At 39.0% G+C, this 20,536-nt stretch overlaps 1 protein-coding gene across 9 annotated transcripts in view; it reads right to left on the reverse strand.

Moving 5' to 3' along the window:
- Positions 1–2,810: 2,810 nt before the first annotated feature.
- The window catches only part of arhgef3 (Rho guanine nucleotide exchange factor (GEF) 3), a 51,080-nt gene continuing 33,354 nt past the window's right edge, over positions 2,811–20,536 (reverse strand). For 6 of the 9 annotated variants that reach the window (XM_055010400.1, XM_055010399.1, XM_055010396.1 and 3 more), the window contains 9 exons: positions 15,706–15,813; positions 13,796–14,056; positions 13,560–13,622; positions 10,596–10,692; positions 9,350–9,426; positions 8,962–9,219; positions 8,555–8,719; positions 7,762–7,951; positions 2,811–6,543 (listed from right to left, as the gene is read on the reverse strand). In XM_055010400.1, coding sequence (XP_054866375.1) covers positions 5,879–6,543; positions 7,762–7,951; positions 8,555–8,719; positions 8,962–9,219; positions 9,350–9,426; positions 10,596–10,692; positions 13,560–13,622; positions 13,796–14,056; positions 15,706–15,813 — 1,884 coding nt within the window. In that variant the 3' untranslated portion in view covers positions 2,811–5,878. The remainder of the gene's footprint in view (positions 6,544–7,761; positions 7,952–8,554; positions 8,720–8,961; positions 9,220–9,349; positions 9,427–10,595; positions 10,693–13,559; positions 13,623–13,795; positions 14,057–15,705; positions 15,814–20,536) is intronic. The other 3 variants (XM_055010397.1, XM_055010403.1, XM_055010398.1) reach the window with 2 other exon arrangements.

Genomic DNA, 20,536 nt, shown 5'->3' on the forward strand with positions numbered 1-20,536 from the left:
ATTCTTATTTTGTTTGTTTTGCTAAGAATACAAAACATAGCAAGCTACTTTCCAAATAAACTGAATGGCATCATGACAGTCAATGGATTTGTTGTTTGGTAGTTTATTTAAAACACAAATACACACAGACACAGACACACACACACACACACACACACAAACACACACACACACACACACACACACACACCTAGAGCTTGCTTGCATTAATATATAAAAGACATCTGTTTCCCCCCCATGTGTTGCTATAAATGGAAAACCTGTGCTAGTGCAGAGAAAGTCTTCTTTACTGTTTAAAACGACTGAATCAATATTATCAGATATAGGCAGTGATATGTGGATTTGCAGCTCAAATCATTTTGATATAAAAATTAGGACTTTTTGGATTTGCACTAGAATTAGTGACAGTGTTTTTGAAGTTTTTTTTTCTTCCTATTTTTTGTTATTTCCTTGACAAAAACTGACTTCCATATCAGCTAAACCCCACATTTTCTTGTTTGTTTTGTTTCCTTCTTAATTTGTTTTTGCAAGGCTGACAAAAATGATTAAAACAAGGGGTCTGTGCAGGAAGTTTTCAGGGTCATACGCTTAATTTCTGCTATTCTGGTCAGTTTGTGACATTTCTGCATCAAAATACAGGAAGACTGCCAGACAGGCTGTACTGAGTTCAAATACTTATTCTCCTCTAGATCAACTTTTCTCATTTAATATTATCCTGTGGAGTCAACACATATACACTGTTTGTTGTTGTTTTTCGTTTGCTTATTTCTTAAAAATAATAGTCCTCTATTTCTTTTATGTTTTTGTTTTTTGGGCGGGAGCAGATGCATAGGTTGTAAGAGGTGAAATCTAGGAATATGCTTATTATCAACCTTTAACTCGCCCATTAGTCACTCTGATTTGCACAAACCTGTAACTGACCTGTTACAAACTCAAGAGTCCAAATTAAAAAGGTGTAAGAAAGGTGCTATAAAAATATGACCAAACATAAAGTTCTACATATCGTATGCAGCAGTGCACTTTTGGAAAGGTTATATTACCAATTAATCTCTAATGTAATGTCAGTTAGCTCATGGCTAATAATACATTAAAGACATCATCATCCCTCTTGCCTAGAATAGAATAGAATAGAATAGAATAGAATAGAATAGAATAGAATAGAATAGAGTAGAGTAGAGTAGAGTAGAGTAGAGTAGAATAGAATAGAATGCAGAAATCCTTCATTCAGCAATAGTCTTCTTTTCAAACAATTTATTGATTCTTTGGTTCTTTGACAATCCACACATCATTTGCTACCTCAACTAAATATCACCTTTTTGTTTTATTGTATTTTTCATACAGTTTTATCCAGGAACATTTAGTTGTTAAGTCTCTAATATCAGTATTCAGTACTGCTTAGGTAGAAATGTAATATATCATACTGATTGTCTTGGCAGTGCAGTCATATTTCATGTGTGATGTGTAAGCACACACATAACAAAGAGACATGCTTGGCTTTGTTCCTACAGTCATATACATATAAACTTCATATACATTCTTTACATACGTACATAAAGAATAGCCTTCCTTTGAAAGATGTCCCATGACAAAACACTGAACATTTGCAGCAGCTTTGAAGCAACACTGCTTCAGCTTTTTTTCAGAAGATTGGAAGATGAAAAGGATAGAAGATCAAAACTGAAAATGTAGTGAAGATTTAGCTAATTGTGTTTATAGTGCTTTAAATAAACTCTGATGATCCCTCGCATCTGGATGTTCAGCTCTGTTTTCTCCAGTGTTTCCAGACAAGGTTTAAAAAGTAAGAAGACTGACCTGAAAACAAAATGATACAAGTTTGGAGGAGGGGGAAGGTAGTTTAAAACAAATGTCCTGAATTTTTGCAGCACTTAACCTCTTGGAAGAAACAGGCACCTGCACTAGTCAAGATTAGTTAGACTGAGAGTGCAGAAAAAAAACAAGATTAGAGTATATCACTAGGTAGATCAGGATGCAGCAAAGCGACTCAACAACTTCCAAAACATGTTGTGGCAAATGATCAGCTGACCAGCTCAAAAGGCAATCCAAAAATGGGATATTCCATCTCAAATCATCACATTTTTAGACCTATTTCTCAGTGACTATTTCTGATTTGCCTGAAATTCTTCTAGTATTAAATAGGTCTGAGTTCATGTATATAGTAACAGCTCAACAGTTTGTCTTCAAGTATCTTTCTGATAAGAAGTAGGGCATTCAGCCAAATATGTGATGTCCGATCATCTGCCTGGATTTGAAAATTGTTTTCTTAGTTATATTTTGAAAACAAATTTTGAGAGACTAGAACTCTGTTCTATTTGAATAAAGCTATCCCAACAATGTTTTAGTTTTTGTGGAACAACTTGTTATAGCTGCTCATTCCACATATTTCACATTAAAGTATTCCATATGTTTTGTATTGTATTATTGTTACAATCAACTACATGTGATTCAGATAATATGACTATTTGACATCTGTCTTCTTAGTTTTTTGCTAATGTGTTTAAAGATGAAATCTTTTGTGAAGATGTCAACTTTTTACATATTTCAACTCACCCATAATCACAGATGTTTTGGTTTACTTGTCCAGTATTGCAGATGGTTGAAGAGGAGGCCCCTGATGATTTGAGATGGAATAACCCAAATGTGCTTCTCATTGTCCATAGGTGTGAATGTGAGTGTGGTTGTTTGTCTCTATATGTAGCCCTGTGATAGACTGTTACCTGTCCAGGTGTCCTCTGCCTTCACATTAAGTCAGCTGGGATAGACTCCAGCCCTCCATGACCCTACGAAACTCAAATGTTTGATCTTTTTTATTACTTGTCACCATTGATGTATGCTGTTTAAATGTAATCGCCTGGTTGTGGGGACTGTATGATGATGAGTTTATTATTAAAAAGACAATAAGTGGGGTTGCAAAAAGCATACCTTTGCTCCCCCTAACGGAATAATGAGGAAGCATTTGCTCCCGTTGCTGCATTGCTGTCGCACCTGTGATCTCAGCTTGACTCATTTTCATTTCAAAATGACTTCAGGCAGCAAACCAGAGTCTCTCGTGTTAGACAGTTCTCCTAATATCATCCACACAGGTAGTAAATTTACTGGACTACAGCGCATGAGGTTGACTGTTTCTGCAGAACTGGGGTTACCATGGTTACCACAGTGTGGATACAGCAGTTACATCGTGAGAGATATCTGATTCAAATCCTCAATCCCATGACTGACCGACTGCCGCCTACGTGACGACCACTTGTGTCACAACAGGGGAGAGAAGAGGCGATATACAACACGACATTCTACATTTTTATGTGCTAATCTCAGCTGAAGCTCATGAACTGATCCAAAGCATTAAAGAAACAACCGAGTTCAAATACAGGAACATCTACAATGACAAAATCCTAAGTTATCCATTAGAAAGCAGCTGGATTTCTATTTATTGTCTCTTGAAGATGTTCTCTTTCATCCAAGAGGCTTTCTCAGTTCAAAGTGACAGATGAGGGATTGCAGGTGTTTCATAGGGATGTCTTGATTGAGTCAGTTACCATTTAGTATCTGCTGATATCAGACATCATTGCCCTAAATAATACACACTTCAAGTATTGTAGATTATCTGTGATGCCTGGTTGTGCCAACAGGTGGAGACTCTTTCTTATAAATATTGTAGTGACCAGAGGAGGTGGTACTTCTTTACATTCTGTCCTCAGGCCAGTGAACATGGGTGACAAACTGTGAGAAGGTAGGACAGAAACTCAATACCCTAGTAACATTTTTGACAGTCAGAAATATGGCTTTCCTCACATTTCAGCACAACAGCAGTGTACACAAGAAATCAGGCATACATTTGTGTCGGGATTGTGCATTTTAAAGCTACTATGATCTCCAGTCTTACGATCAGTTTGGGTCATCCCTGGTATTCAAACTCACTCCTAAATGAAATGTATCACATCCCAGTTAATGACCTGAGTCTCACAATGCATTAATTGTTGTGAAACTGCCCGAGAAGAGGTATCAGGACTGCACTATAAGTACCTGACAACTGGAGTCATACCTCTTCCTTTGTTTAGAGATTGCTGCTCCAGTTCAACATAGATTCTTTCCTTGATTACACTCTCAAACCATTTTTCTTTTCTGCCCAGAATATGAAAACTGATGTCCTCAACATAGAGTCCCTTATATTTTAGATGCACATACGTTGATGCAGACATACACTACTGTTCAAAAGTTTGGGGTCACTTAGAAATATCCTGCTATTAGCTATTATCAGTTACCATGGTGATCTAGTAGGTTAAAAGAGATCCACCTCCATAACACTGAAAACTTCAGTCTCAACATACCTTGTTGAGATGGTTAGCTAATGGTGTTGAAAGGCTCATTGATGATTATAAAACTCTTGTGCAGTTATGTTAGCACATGGATAAAAGTGGGGGTTTTCATGGAAAACATGGAATTACCTGGTTGACCCCAAACTTTTGAACGGTGGTGTATATTTACAGGACAGTAAACAACAGCTCCAAAAGCACATGGTACAACATGGGAGGGCAGCTCGTCAGGACAAGACTCAGCAGTCCACCTGTACTAAATGATAAGGGACACCCCTCTGAGGAAAGTAATGTTCACATTCTCGACAGAAAAAGACAGATAGTTTGAGAGAGGAGCGAAGGAAACCATTTATGTTAAACTGGAACAGTCATCTTTAAAGAGTGGAGGAGGTCTACAATATCACTAATCAGCCACACATAATGCAGCCCTGACATCCTTCTTAGGACATCCCTGGGACATGGACTGTCCTATAATGGCACCTGCCTGTTACTCAAAGCAGCAGCATCATTAATTATGCATACTTTTAAGCCCTAGTATAATTTAAACAGGTGAGTTACATAAAAATCGTGCCCCTGTACTTTTGCCATGAATGTGGAAATTAGCTAAACAGACCAAAACTGATATTTTTATAAGGGTCACTTTGGAGACAGCCTCAAGTGGCCATTTGCTGAAGTGCAGTTGTTGTTGCAGTTTTTATTTACCAGCACACACAGATGCTGGCGAATGAAATAACCATAACACATTTGTTAAAAAGTAGTTTTTGGGTTGAATAAATCTTGAAGACCTTGTTGGTTAGAAAATACTATTTTGGTGGAAGAAACCTGTAAAACAATAAGCACATTGACAGAAAGTAGTATTCTGAGTTGAACAAACTGCTAAAAACATAAGTAGTATTTTGGGTGGAATAAACTTTTAAAGCCATAAGTTGTGCACTTCAGCGAGGGTCCTGGAAGTGTGATCTTACAACTGCTGCCTTCTTGTCTGCAGACACATAATATTGGCTTTATCGCAACTCTTGCTGTCAATATTTCCTCGTGGCCATCTGTGGTTCTACAACAAAACAAAAATCCCCTGTGCCTCAAAAAAGCACTTTACCAATCGACCTTCCAGTGTAATACTGCAAACAAGGTAGATTTTTACATGTTCTATATGAAATTTTAATCTACGGAGGTTTCATGCGTGTAAAAATCTCTCAGCACCCAGAAAAATGAGGTTTATTTTTGGGTCACCTCAAAGTAAAGTCAATGGGTCGAGCAGGAGTCAGCTGGCGGTCCTTGCAGGGGTAACACATCCTTGCACCAGTGGAGTAGTTTTCATTGAAGCCACATATGAGTCTGATGTCCAGCCCATACAATGCATGCATGAGTGTCTCTGTGACCATGATGTGAGCGCTGGCTTGTCATGTGACTCCTTCTGAGGGCTGGAATCTACCATATTCAAGATGGTTTGATCCTTCATGTTTGGTTTTGTCAGTGACATCATCACTGAGTACCCAGTTTGATTGGCTGTCTTCAGGGTGTCAGCCTTTGTTTATTTAGTCCCTTCATCAGCACCTGTGGGTCAGCTCCTCACCATGCAGCGAGTCAGCCTCACCAGTGTCCATGCCCACCTCTCCCTCCTCCTTAGCATCTTTCTGATCCTCCTCCATCACCTCCTGCTCCTCCTCTTGACTGGAAGAAAGAGAGGAGAGGAGGGAGGTGGAAACATCATCTCTGCTCAGAGTCTCTACTTCTCCATCCATCTTCCAGCCTGTAGTGGCTCCTGGCTCCACCCCCACCTGTCCCATCTCCATCTCCACCCCTGTCTGTGTCTCACCGTCCATCCCTGACTCTCCATCTAATTCCAAACACGTCCCACCTTCCACATCTAAATCTGCCTCCACCATCTCTGGAGTCGAATCCGCCACTTCCTCTTTACCAAGATCTTTCTCTCCATTCAAACCAGCCTCTCCTTCCAAGCCCAGGTTTGTCTCCATCTCCCCCCACACTATTTTTCTACTTTTGAGCCCAGAATCCATCTGTCTGATCTGTGCACCCAGTCCCGTCTCTAGACGTCCTGTCTGTGGTGGTTGGTCTCCAGTCAGTGCTGCAGCTCCCTTGGCTTGTTTGATGCAGTTGATCCATTGCTGTTTGTTGAAGGCGTCACTGGCCTGGAAATAGTGGCTCTGCAGCTGACCTCCAGTGAGCCATGAAACCCGGAAGAAGTTCTTTGCTGTGAGGAGGAGAAAGCGAAAGAAAAAATTAAGTCAGTATTTTGTAAACTAAAGTTCGAAAACTGACATCTATCAAACAGATTGCGTTCTCCACATTCATCTACAATGCATCACTAGACATAAAGATCTGTAGTGATATGTGAGGAATTATAAAATCTAACTTGTTTTTTTATTTACATTAATAGACAGAATAAATACATTACTGATAAGAATCGGGTGCATTTTGTTAGTAAAAAATTGTGACAAAGATGCATGCCATGGGAAAAAAAATATGTTAAGGATTAACTGTGTCTACATGGCAAGTCTCAAACAAATTGACTTCTGAGGTCTTCCTCACCTTACAATGCTAAGCTTTGAGATATACACATATGTGGCGATTTGTGAGCAATATGAATAAAATTGAATCTAACGGAATTAAAAATTTTAATACTGACTGTAATAAAAAATATAGACTTTAAAAACATCCTTAAGTTCAGAAATACAAAATTTGATTTGATAAATTAAAAGCATGTAGACAGCTGAATAAAATTTGAAATGAGGCAATGAGGTCCAGCACTGATAGATGAAACCAAAGTAAAAGTGCCTTAAAACTGCTTTCTTTCTAACAACCAGCAGCGGGTGACAATGGTCAAACGATATCTGATGGTATAACAGTCAGTGGAAAAATTACCCTGCAGGGTAGTAGTGACAGGAAGACAGGAAAGTAGGGAGAAGAATAGGGTAATGACATGCAAAGAGCCATGGGCTGGAACCCACGGCCACTACCCCTGTTCATGGGTCACCCCCTGAACTTGCTGAGCTACCGGGCCGCCACCCTGCTTCTTATTCCATTTGTTACCTCAGTAAACATTTTCCTAATGAATTCATGGTATCAACTGCTAGTTTTAAGTCTCCTTCAATACAGCAGTTCATTTTGTAAATTTTGGTCCAATTTTGAGTAAAATAGATGATAAAGTAGAGTATGTTTTAGGGTGCCGTATGGGTGTGCATAGTCCTCAAGTTCTCCGTCAAATTCATGCCTTGCCCATCACATCCACTTTCAAAAAATCAACCAACATGAACATTTTCCTCCACTGACATGACTGTCAGGGGCCCAAATTAGAAAAAGCAGCTTCAGACCAAATGTACAGTGAATATAGCACTCACAAATTTCTCCTTCTGGAACAATTGAATAACATATTCTTGTAGTATCAGAGGTATTCGAAAAGTATACTGACTTCGCTCATTGTTGCTGAAGGCCCCTCTAATAGACCCACCCACTCTCATCTCTCCATCTGATAGGTCCTCCAAGTCCAGCTGCTGGATGGGGATTGGCTGGCGGCAGAGGTGATAGTTGACTGGCTGGTCGTTCATCGAAACGGACCTGGTGATGACCAGGACTTCCTGGAACAGAAACACATGGAGCTTCTGGAAAGAGAGAGAAGAGATAGGTTCCTCTGTCAATGTGAACTTTTTTTCTCACAAATGACAGTTTGAATCCTGTTTATTAGTCATTTTGGACATAAAGCTGATAAAATATAAATTTCTTTATGTGAGGTAATAAAAGCAAACAATGGCAAAAGTTATATATTCTATTTCAATGTTATCAACTGTTAAGGAAATTGCCTTTACATTAAAAAAAAACATCTAAGGAAATTACATAAATGTAGGAGAGAGTAAAATGCTGCTGTTAAACCTCTGAACCTCAGAACCAAACAGCAGGTTGGAAAGGCATGTTGTCTTTTTACAAAATCACTCCATTTCCAACATTTATCACTGCTACAACCAGTGGTCACATGACAAAAATTCTGATATTATTCAGCTGTACTGCAGGCTGTGCTTACACAGAACAGGAGGAAAAAGTATGAAAACAAATGCAGAATGTAAGTAGTAAAAAACCTACAGTATGTAGCGCCACCATTTTTCAGTATTGATAACACCTGTGGGCACTTGGAAAAATGTTTCACATGTAGATTCCATGTAAGGGCGAGTGTAACAATAAAGAGTGAGGGGGAATGAAATTGTACTGACAAGTCCTCTGTTGTTCTTCAGCACTCCATGGCAGCTGAGTGTCTTTGACCGGTCGATGAGTTCGTCCCTCTGACCATCATACAAAAGACGGTCTTTGTAGTATTGACACTCCGACTCTCCCGTCTGCCTGTTGATGTCAGTTACCACACTCTGAACCATCAGCATCTGTGGAGCAGAAACAGATAGTCTATCGTAAAGTATTGTATCGTATTGCATTGTATTCAGGAGAATCTGTGCCATATTATCAGTACTTGTATATTTCTTGTTGATTTTTAATTTTTCTCCTGATGCCCCTACATTTTTCCACTCTCCTCCTTGCTGCCTTAACCCTAATGTGTGATTAAATTTGACACAGGTGGCACAGACGATTAACTGACATCATTGGAAGGGTTGTTAGTTTTCCTCACCGCCTCGTCCAGGTGCTGTCGGTCCGGGTGGTCGTTGGCTGTGTGCTTCAGGATCTCCCTGAGCAGCAGCGGGTACTTCACCAGCCGGCTGCGGGGGATGTCCAGGAAGTTCCACAGATCCAACTTCCTGCTGAAAGGTGACTGGAGACAGCGCTGCAAGAAGTCCTGGACCCGCCGGTCCTGCTTCTTCTGGTCCAGCAGGGCCTTGGCTTTCACCTGGTTACTGCAGTACGGCGTGTAGGAGGAGAGGCAGGGCAGCTGCAGACACACAAAGACAAGACATATGGTTTCTGCAAGGCATCTTTTGTTGCTGAACTGGAGACTATATGACTTGTAAAGAACCAACATCTGGATTCTGCAGACAGCAGTTGCTTGGAATAACACTCACCCAGTCAGTCAAGATGTGCCCGACGTGTTCTGTGGACCCATCAGGTTTTCTGACATCCCGTAGGCGAGTCAGCAGGTCTACAGAGAAAATTTAGAACTTATGAAACAATTAAAGAGGTCAGAGTGGGAATACAACTTGTTTTAGTGGCATCCAGAGACTGAGACAGTTGCTGCATGAGGTTAATGAAGAAACTAATCTCATTTCCATGAGTGCTGACTCATTACTCATATGTTCATGGTCACCATATGAACTAGCACGATAAACACATCACAACAGACTCCCAGAAATGCAATGAATTTAAAAAATATATATTTACATGCACTCTCCACTCAGCATGAGAACATTTGACCTATCAGATGGAGTCATGGATACAGGATTGGCATCATTTGGCCAATCAAATGAGGGCCCGCCTACTCCTCAGGTATCCTCAGTTTACCCCTCTGAACTCCAAGTAGGTGTGGGCTTATTTTTTACCACAACATATGGAAACAACACAGCAGTGTACAAATATGACACTTGAGACCAGTTTTTGGCATTCCAGTCAGTTCCAGTTCAACACACAGCCCTAATCACTAAGTTTAGAGTTGAACCACTTTAATGATTTATTCAAAATCCCTTTCTTCTAGAAATTTATAGTACACGAAGCTTGAATTTTTTGTCTAGTATTGGCATTGCTTAGGGTCACTTAACTTTCCTTTTTGTTCTTTTTTCATGATTTATGGTATTAAAACTGTGCCATACTGCACATGAGATATGCTTCATGAATCATCTCTTCTTTAAGTCATGGTTGTGCTGTTTCCATGGAAGTGCAAGATTATATAATGTAATGAAAAATATGCCAACAGTGAGTAGACATGTGATTAATCTGCTGGGATTAACTCATCCATGCAGCTGTCACAAAACACTTAAAATATACCGTGAGAGGTAGAATTCAGATTACTACTCTGTGTGCAAGTGGAAAATACTGTGTACAGACTGATCTGAGAAAATGTGTTTGTTAAACTGATGGCTTTTATTAATTACAGCATAAAAATGTCATTTCTCTGAAGCCTTTATGTTAGTCTGGCAGCTTCATGTCAGACTGGTGCCGTGTTGAAAGTGAAAATGAGTCCAACTTAAGACTGTTCACTGTTACATTAAAATGACCAGTGTACATATTTAGCCCGGAGCCTGACATGCTAAACTGCCCCCACATTAACATGAAGGACTGCTGTGCTGCAGAGGCAAATGTCACCTCCTGCCATACCTTCATGAAGCGGTATCAGTGAATCCAGAGTACCAAAGATCTGGTTCAGCTCCTGCTCAGTCATGATGGACAGCTTCAGCATCGGGTCATGGTAGGCCTGCAGCACACACACATACACACATGAGAATACCACAACTGTAAAATACATGCAGCATTCCTGGGTGTTTTTGTTCCTCACTCTGGGCTCATTTTTCACAGCAATAAAGTAAAGAAAATAAAGTCCTGCACCTGTATGGAAATGGCACAATCATGGCTAGAAGTAGCGAGAACTCAAAAATAACTTCTGTGCAGTATGGTGTAATTAGAACACCATAAATCATAAAAAAGACGACAACAAAAGTGAATAGTGAAAGTGAAAAGAGAGCAACTGTTACATACCCACGTGGACAAAATAGTTGGTACCCCTCAGTTAATGAAAGAAAAATTCACAATGGTCACAGAAATAATTTGAATCTGACAAAAGTAATGATGAATAAAAATTCCGTGAAAATCAGACTTTGCTTTTGAACGGTGGTTCAACAGAATTATTTTAAAAAATAAAATCATGAAACAGGCCTGGACAACAATGATGGTACCCCTAGAAAAGACTGAAAATAATGTGACCATAGGGACATGTTCAATCAAGGTGTGTCCTCTAATTAGCATCACAGGTGTCTACAAACTTGTAATCAGTCAGTCGGCCTATTTATAGGGTTACAGTAGTCACTGTGCTGTTTGGTGACATGGTGTGTACCACACTAAACATGGACCAGAGGAAGCCAAGGAGAGAGTTGTCTCAGGAGATTAGAAAGAAAATTATAGACCAGCATGTTAAAGGTAAAGGCTAGAAGACCATCTCCAAGCAGCTTGATGTTCCTGTGACTACAGTTGCACATATTATTCAGAAATTTAAGATCCATGGGACTGTAGCCAACCTCCCTGAACGTGGCCTCAGGAGGAACATTGATGACAAATGGAAGAGACAGATAATAGGAATGGTAACAAAAGAGCCCAGAACAACCTCTAAAGACATTAAAGGTGAACTCCAAGGTCAAGCTACATCAGTGTCAGATCACACCATCCGTCATTGTTTGAGCCAAAGTGGACTTCATGGGAGACGACCAAGGAGGACATCATTGTTGAAAACAAATCATAAAAAAGCCAGACTGGAATTTACCAAACTGCATGTTGACAAGCCACAAAGCTTCTGGGAGAATGTCCTATGGACAGACCAGACAAAACTGGAACTTTTTGGCACATCAGCTCTATGTTCACAGACACAAAAATGAAGCATATGAAGAAAAGAACACTGTCCCTACTGTGAAACATGGAGGAGGCTCTGTTATGTTCTGGGGCTGCTTTGCTGCATCTGGTACAGGGTGTCTGGAATCTGTGCAGGTACAATGAAATCTCATGACTATCAAGGTATTCTAGAGAGAAATGTGCTGCCCAGTGTCAGAAAGCTTGGTCTCAGTAGCAGGTCATGGGTCTTGCAACAGGATAATGAGCCAAAACACACAGCTAGAAACAGCCAAGAATGGCTAAGAGGAAAACACTGGACTATTCTGAAGTGGCCTCTATGAGCCCTGATCTAAATCCTATTGAACATCTGTGGAAGGAGCTGAAACATGGTGTCTGGAGAAGGAACCTTCAAACCTGAGACAACTGGAGCAGTCTGCTGATGAGGAGTGGACCAGAATACCTGCTGAGAGGTGCAGAGTCTCACTGACAGTTACACAAATGGTTTGATTGCAGTGATTGCCTCAATATTAAGTTAAGGGTACCATCATTTTTGTCCAGGCCTGTTTCATGAGTTTATTTTTTAAAATAATTCTGTTAAACCACGGTTCAAAAGTAATGTCTGATTTTCATTGGTTAATTTTCATAGAATTTTTATTTATTATTACTTTTGTCAGATTCAGATTATTTCTGTGACCATTGTGGGTTTTTCTTTCATTAACCGAGGAGTACCAACAATTTTGTCCATGTGTGTATATGTTCAACATTTTTCCAACTGCCCACAGGCGTTGCTGCTACTAGACAGAAATGTTAGCTCCACATACTTACTTTTTTGCAAACTCTACAAACTAGATGTTTTCAAACTACTCTGTATATTAACTCTAGAAAGATTTTTCATCATGCTTAATGTATCTTCCAACGACTTGCTGGCAAGTTGCTCCTCTGTACACCACTTTTAAGCCATGCTGTATTTATTTTAATACTGATTTTCTTTATGTTTTGTTATCCCGTCAGTCTCTCTGAGCCTGCAGTTTGTGCCACGTGAATGTTGGTCAAAGCTCCATAGCGGCACCAAGGAGCTCAACATGTTTTAGTTTTCACAGAATTTGGTGCAAATCATTTATTTTGGGGACATTTTTAAATAAGATATGTAATGATTAAAGTGATTTTGATGGAATATCATGATTTGAAACTTAAATTTGGTAAATGTCTTGATGAATAGCACGTCACACATAATTAGTTCAAGGACAATCATAAAGTTGAGAATCCCAAAGATTCTTGCTCTGATAAATGAAGTAAAACCCCAAACTTCCCTGAAAGAGTTGAAGGTCACATTATTTTACATTTAACTGCCAAAGAAACACCATTTATCAGAGGAAGAAAGTGTAAAAACAGAAAGAACAGAATTTGTAACTTTCTGTCCTTGAACTACTCATCTGTAACATGCTGTTCCGCTGGAAAACATAACCAGATGTAAGCTTAAAATAGTGATATTCCATCAAATGACCTAATTAGACATGTCTCATTTAAAAAATCCCCTAAAATAAACCATGTGTGCCAGATTCAATTTAAAAATTGAAGTAATAAATGATGTATAGTACAAAGAGTCGCGATTTTTGGTAACACCTGTGGGTACTTGGAAAATGGCTGTCAAAATATGATGGGAGCAAAAAACACCAAGAAACCAGTTGGAGTTTAGAGGGTTAAAGAAACAGGGTTAAGAACAAATTGAAGGGTTTTTTTTACCTTCTTGGCCAACTTGAGATCCTCCACCAAATCCTGCTCACCCTGAGCCAACTCAAATATAGCCTGAGAGAAGAAAGTTTAAGAAAACAGATGACTGCAGATTGTCTTAGAAATTAGTGTTGGATATAACTTGCTGTTTCTCAGCCAATGATAGTAAAAGTTTAGTCATTCAAAGCAATGAGAACATGATAATATTGTAACAGTGCGCCTGATTAACGCAGCAGTGTGTGTCTCACCTCCTGTCGTTTTATGTCCTTTGGGCTCAGAGTTTGCGATGATCCCAGCTGGATGTCAAATGTTTCACTCCACAGCTTGCTGTCACGCCGCTTGGAGGCTGGGGCCGTTGTCGTGGCAACCCGCGTCCCAGTCATGGAGGACGAAGGGTTGGAGAGCGTCGCTGAAGTAACACGTGTCTTCATTGTGGAGGATGGAGGAGGAGCAGCTCTCTCCACCCGACTCTCATTACGAAAACTGATGGAGCGCTGCAGGGACAGAGACTGTTAAGACATATCAATACCACTAGGTTTTACATAGGATATTTCATGTTTTTACTTTAAAATGCTCTATTTTCATCAGCAGAGTCCACCAAAAATGTTGCACAATTCAGAGCTAGATCTCTTCTACAGTTTAAGTCAGCATGAAACTCTCCTGGTTAAATCACCAGCACAACAGATTAATATTGAAGCTACAAACAGCAGTATTTTTTAGAAAATTTCCAAATTTTATTTATTATTATTATTATTATTATTATTATTATTATTATTATTATTATTATTATTATTATTATTATTATTATTATTATTATTATTATTATTAAAATTATTATTATAAATCTTAAATCTTTAGGATTCTGGGCAATTTTTAGGGGATTTCAGTGACTACGGCATCATGATTTAATTAAAAATTTAAATAAGCCTTTTGAGTACCATTTTGACAGTCTCAATTTCCATGGCAAAACTGACCAAGACTGATGGGCAATGTAATATTTTGAGCTTCCAAACTGATGAAAGAAACTAAGTAATTTAATGAGTGGTCAGAAGATTAAATTATAGTATTATGATCTTGTTTCTATGTTCATTAACACTAAAGTTTCCCTTAAACCTCTGAATCTTGCCAAGTATTTTAAAAGGCATGTTATACTTAAGAAAATCGCCAAAATGACACCTTTCTTTTCAGAGCTAGAAACCATAAAAACAGATGTAATCATTGGATTTTCAACTTTGCAATAGTCCTTGAACTACTCATCTGTGACATGGCGTTCTCTGAGGAATGTTAACCAAATTTAAGCTTAAAATCTGTCTTTTAAAAAATTATGAAAAATAAGGTTTTTGAAATAACAGGATTCTGCACAGACAGGACACATGTATGGAAATAAAATACATATGAAGGTAGTAAAATATGTACAGTATGTAGAGATATATTTTTGCTGGTGTTAGTTAAACCTGTGGACACTTGGAAAAATGTTGTACATGTGGATTCTAGGTCTTTCGGTCTTAGTAAAGAAAGTAATCAACAAAATGTAACTTTCATTTTTTTCTGTTTCATGATTTACAGTGGGCTGCACGGTGGTTCTGTGGTTAGCACTGTCACCTTGCAGCCAGAAGATCCCTGGTTCGCATCCCGGCCTTCCTGGGATTTTCTGCATGGAGTTTCCATGTTCTCCTGTACATGTGTGGGTTTTCTCCAGGTTCTCCAGCTTCTTCCCACAGTCCAGAAACATGCTGAGGTTAACTGGTGATTCTAAATTGTCTGTAGGTGTGAATGTGAGTGTGATTGTTTGTCTCTATGTGTAGCCCTGTGATAGACTGTTACCTGTCCAGGTGAACCTGTGATAGACTGTTACCTGTCCAGGTGAACCTGTGATAGACTGTTACCTGTCCAGGTGTCTCCTACCTTCACCCTCAGTCAGCTGGGATAGAGTCCAGCCCCCCATGACTCTAATGAGGACTAAGCGGTGTATAGATGATGGATGGATGGATGATTTACGGTATTATAATTTGATTATGATGTACATAACACATTTTTGAGTTCTCTCTACTTCTTCCCATGGTTATGTTGTTTCAATAGCAGTGCAGGACTTTATATTGGAGTGATTAGGGATTAGGGTTCAGAGGGTTAATTCAAAAACTGGTGGTTGTTGGTTTACCTGCAGGGTCTGACCAATCCTCTTCAGTGGTGTGCTCTTGACGGGGGGCAGCAGGCTGGCCAGAGACGTCACCCTGGATACAGGTTTACTGCGCTTGGTGCTGGGCTCCTGCAGGGGACGGCAGAGTGGAAATATGTTCACATTATCACTCAGAAACTAATCTCTTGTGCATCGATGCAGGTCTCCCTTTAAATTCTGGTGGAAGGACACATTAAATGGCAGGAGGTTTAGTGTCAGACTTTTCCTTTCTTGACACACCAATATGAGCTTACATGTTTATGTTGTAAACTATTGGAGTCACTACTACATGAATAAGTGAAGTTTTTGAAATGAAAGTCTTCAGCCGTGTTTTTGTTAAAGGTGCCAAATACACATCTTGTAAATATTGAGGAGGAAGAACTGATGATGATGCTGAGTGACTCAGCACTAATGAAGCTAACAACAGCTGATGTTGTATCTTCCAGGAATTTATAACGATGCTTCTTCATGGACTTTATTAGCTTCAGATGGAAGGAATGAGCTGTTTTTCAGTCTTAATGCTATGCTAGGCTAACTGCTTGCTGTTGCTTATTATTCATTATGTATGAGTTGCATTGATCTTCTCACCTAACAGATGAAAATATGCATTTTAGGCTAACTCTGAATTAGGAATATTGCAATACCCCGATATTGGCGATAAGTGTGCCATTTAAATGAATGTAATATAATGTTAACAATACACATATATTAATATTGTAGATAATCCAGCATAACTAACTAACTAACTAACTAACTATACAGTCCAGTTCTGGCTACAGACTCTCCCTCCACTTTCCAGTATTCATGGTTTTAATGCAGTTCAATCACCAAAAACATGAAGGGAAGAAAAGGTTAAAGATGAATCTGACTGATTGACTGAAACTTTCTATACATATCATGATAATAATGTTATCGTGGATTCTTTTGGAGGACTGCACAGTGGTGTAGTGGTTAGCACTTTCACCTTGCAGCGAGAAGATCCCTGGTTTGCATCCCAGCTTTCCCGGGATCTTCCTGCATGGAGTTTCCATGTTCTCCCTGTACATGTGTGGGTTTTCTCCAGGTTCTCCAGCTTCCTCCCACAGTCCAGAAACATGCTGAGGCTAATTGATTATTTTAAATTGCCCATAGGTGTGAATGTGAGTGTGATTGTTTGTCTGTATATGTGGCCCTGTGATAGACTGGTGACCTGTCTAGGGTGTCCCCTGCCTTCACCCTCAGTCAGCTGGGATAGACTCCAGCCCCCCCATGACCCTAGTGAGGATTAAGCGGTGTATAGATAATGGATGGATGGATGGATTCTTTTGGTTCAAATAATTGTGTGGTGAAAATCTAATCATGGCAGCCCTACTCTTGGTCATCTAATGGGTCAATATATAATTGCAGGACTATTCATAACATAGTTGACAGGTATCATAGCTGACATTTTTGTTGTTTTCAGACCGAAAATCAACATGGCTGCCTATAACCAAACACCACAGTTTTTTTTTTTTTTTTAGAAAGATTCTTCTAAATATTATACATACAATTGAGTAAAATTGAAATAGAAAGTTTTTATGAATTTATTGTAGTAAACCTGTTGTCTACTTTATATTAAATAACTCAGAAAGCCTTGGAGTCTGGCCAGTCTTTTCTTCAGGAGGAAATGACATCATGTGGAGCAGGTCATGTGATCTGGAATTAACACACTTCCTGGTCAGATGTTTTTGTAATGGGGAACTTAGTGGAAAGTGATTTCTCCAACACAGATAGTTTATTTTCCATCTAAAATTTGATATATTGCCAAAAAAGAAATGTCTGACATGATTATCTCAACTTAATAAAAAGAACACAATCCAAACTATTTCTGAATCAGCTCATTTTATTATTGTTTAGCTCATTAGAAGGTGGATGGTATTAAATTCAGATGGTTGTTTAGTTGGTATTTTAGTGATATCCAGTCATTTTTTATTAATAAGTGATTGTTTCCATAATAAATAACTATGGAATTGTAAAGACATGATGATAATGAACATAAAAAACAGTAGGTTTTGTTTTTACTTTTAATAAAAATATATGCGAGATATATCCCATGGACTTCAAAAGTCCTTCAATTATATATTGACCCTTACCTTCTTTTTTTTTTGAGCATTGTTCCTGTCTAATAAGTGTAAAAATGAAATCTACAGTAAGTCCTGATCTGGCACGTTTACAACAACAAAAAGAAAAGCTATAAATCCTCCCTCTGGTGAAGCTGCAGCTACAAAGATTTGGGGTGTTTTTGTTTTAACTGAATAATGAATTCACAGGATGAGTGACGACCAGAACGTTCATGTGGCTGATGGATCAATACACAACTGAACTGACTGATGCAATGCTTTGCCAAGAGCTCGTACGCTGAGCCTCAGCCCTGTTGTCTAGTCTGACGTTATTAAACAGCTGCGTGTGTGCAGATGCTGTAGTCGTTTGTGGGAAATTTGACTGTTTTGTTTACATATTAAACAATAGTGTGACTCAAAGTTTGCTGCTCTGTGCCAGACTCTTACCATCACTCAGTCATGTTCCCATCAGATCAGAGGACGTTACGTTAGCTTAGGACACAATCTTTCATCTGATAAGATGGTCACTGTGTCGGATTAAGCGACAACAAGGTCCTGGCAGAGAGACCCAGTAGAAACTTAAGACTGTCCTGGTCCCCTGTAGCAGCTTAACTTCACCATGGTTTACTCATATATGTAAAGATATTCAGCCACATGACAGTGTAGATTCTCAGTCATCCAGGTCAGAGCTTCAGCAGATGGCAAATGGACTTCTATTTGACTCTTGAAGAAGATTTAAACTTTCAGTTCTAGATGATTGATGGGGAGTCCCTGTTTTTTTTTTTTTACCCCTCAATCATAGGATTTGAAAACAGTGTCTCCTGTGAATTTCCACTGGAGAAGTGATTTGAGGAATGTTTCTGGGGATGGATGTCAATAGTGTGATATCAGTACCTGATAAGTGGTACAAGCCTCCCTGTTTACTACAATACTACTTCTAGAGTCTGCAGACAGGTTTTTGCTGTAGAATTATTAAAGGCTGTTTTGAAAATCGGTTAATTTTTCGTTCTATTTATCCTGTTTTTAATAATTGAAATGCAAATAACTGTTTTGTAGTCCAACATTAATTTTCTGGAGACTAACCCTTCCTTTAACATTTCCTCTGAGTCTTTATGTTGTCTCCACAATCTGACCATGTAAACACATTTACAAGTACATCCCCACAGTAACACACCCACTGAAATCAGGCCTCCATGGTGCCACCAGGTTTGTTGTCCTGGATGCAGACTTACAATAAATCAATGTGTTTGTGTTCAGCTGTGCCAGTAGTCAGCTGACCTACTGGACCACAGGAACCATCAAACTCTCTTCATCAGTCAGGAATCAGCTCACCACAAAACAATCAATCACTTTTTTTTTCTTTTTTTTGTCTGCATTTATTCTCGTTTAAAACAATCAATCCCTAATTCTTAATTTTTTTGTTCATCTTCTGATTCAAGGTCACATTTTTCAGGGATTTCTCTAAAAGTAAATCTGTGACTTGAAAGTCTGATGGAGTCTTTAAAGCACAAAATGTAAATCCCAGTTAAAATATTAGAAATTGAGGTCAATGTGACTTCCTCATGATACATTTTTTTCCTATTTATTAAATACATATCCATCTTTTTCAGTAATTTTGGGTTCTGCGAGAATAATAAATAATTTTGCCGTACACTTGAGGACTTTCCATTGGACATACTGTGATCTGTTTCTGTGTGTGATGGAGCTTCAGCTGATTCCACGTGACAAAGATCAATAGAGTGCAGCTGGTCAACAGTGAGCTGTTTATCTAGTTACAGCAGGTTCACAGCAGATGGACTCCAGAGTTACATGTTTAAGACAAGAACGGCACTCTCTCAAGACAGCGCAGTACTCTGCCAAGGCTGCTCAGTCCTTGTATGATTTGCGATAGATGAAATCTTTAAACAATTTTTGGTTCGCAGTGTTGGATTTGTAGGATCGCAATCATGTGATCGTCAGCAGGCAGCTGATGTAGTCATGGTTACAGTGACGCTGTGTCACTATCTCACAATGATACAAATCTAATCACTTGGTCCTTGTGTCATTTCTGACCTTCCCTGAAAATTTCATCCAAATTCGTTGGTCCGTTTTTGAGTAATGTTGTGAACAGACAGACAGACTCACAGACAAACGTACACTGATCGTCACATAACTCTGCCACATTCCTTGGTGGAGTAATAAAGCAATAAGCCTTCTGGAACTGCCATAGATGTCCATCCAGGGCAAGAAAATACATTAATACGTTTGGCCCTGACTTGCTGCCAAGTCTGTTTTACACTGCTGTTAATGCAGATAGTAGAACATAGATCAGAAAATGGATTAGTCTATTGGTATTTATTACAGAAAATATTCACTTATTAATATTAATTTCACTTTTTCCACTTATTCTTCATAATAGTCAGACACTATCAGACCTAAATGCACACCAGATGTTTAACTGTTAGAATAATGGCTGCACTGATTAAGTACTAAGTAGTAAAATAAATATATGAGCATTCACCATTAATAATTTTCTCAGCATTCCCCTCTTTCCTTATTTGTAAAATTGCTTTTTACAACAAAATATTTTTATACTATTCACAGCCCTTTAAATAGGCAATACACAAAATGACGCATCAAACACCCCCTTTCATGTGGACAAGCACTGATGACGATGAAGAAAGCTTCCATGTCCATCATCTCTGACTTTAAGCTGGCTAACACAAACAAAACCTGACTATGTAGCTTTGTAGTAG

This window comes from Amphiprion ocellaris, chromosome 5 (genome assembly GCF_022539595.1).
Source record: "Amphiprion ocellaris isolate individual 3 ecotype Okinawa chromosome 5, ASM2253959v1, whole genome shotgun sequence".
Lineage (NCBI taxonomy): Eukaryota > Metazoa > Chordata > Actinopteri > Pomacentridae > Amphiprion > Amphiprion ocellaris.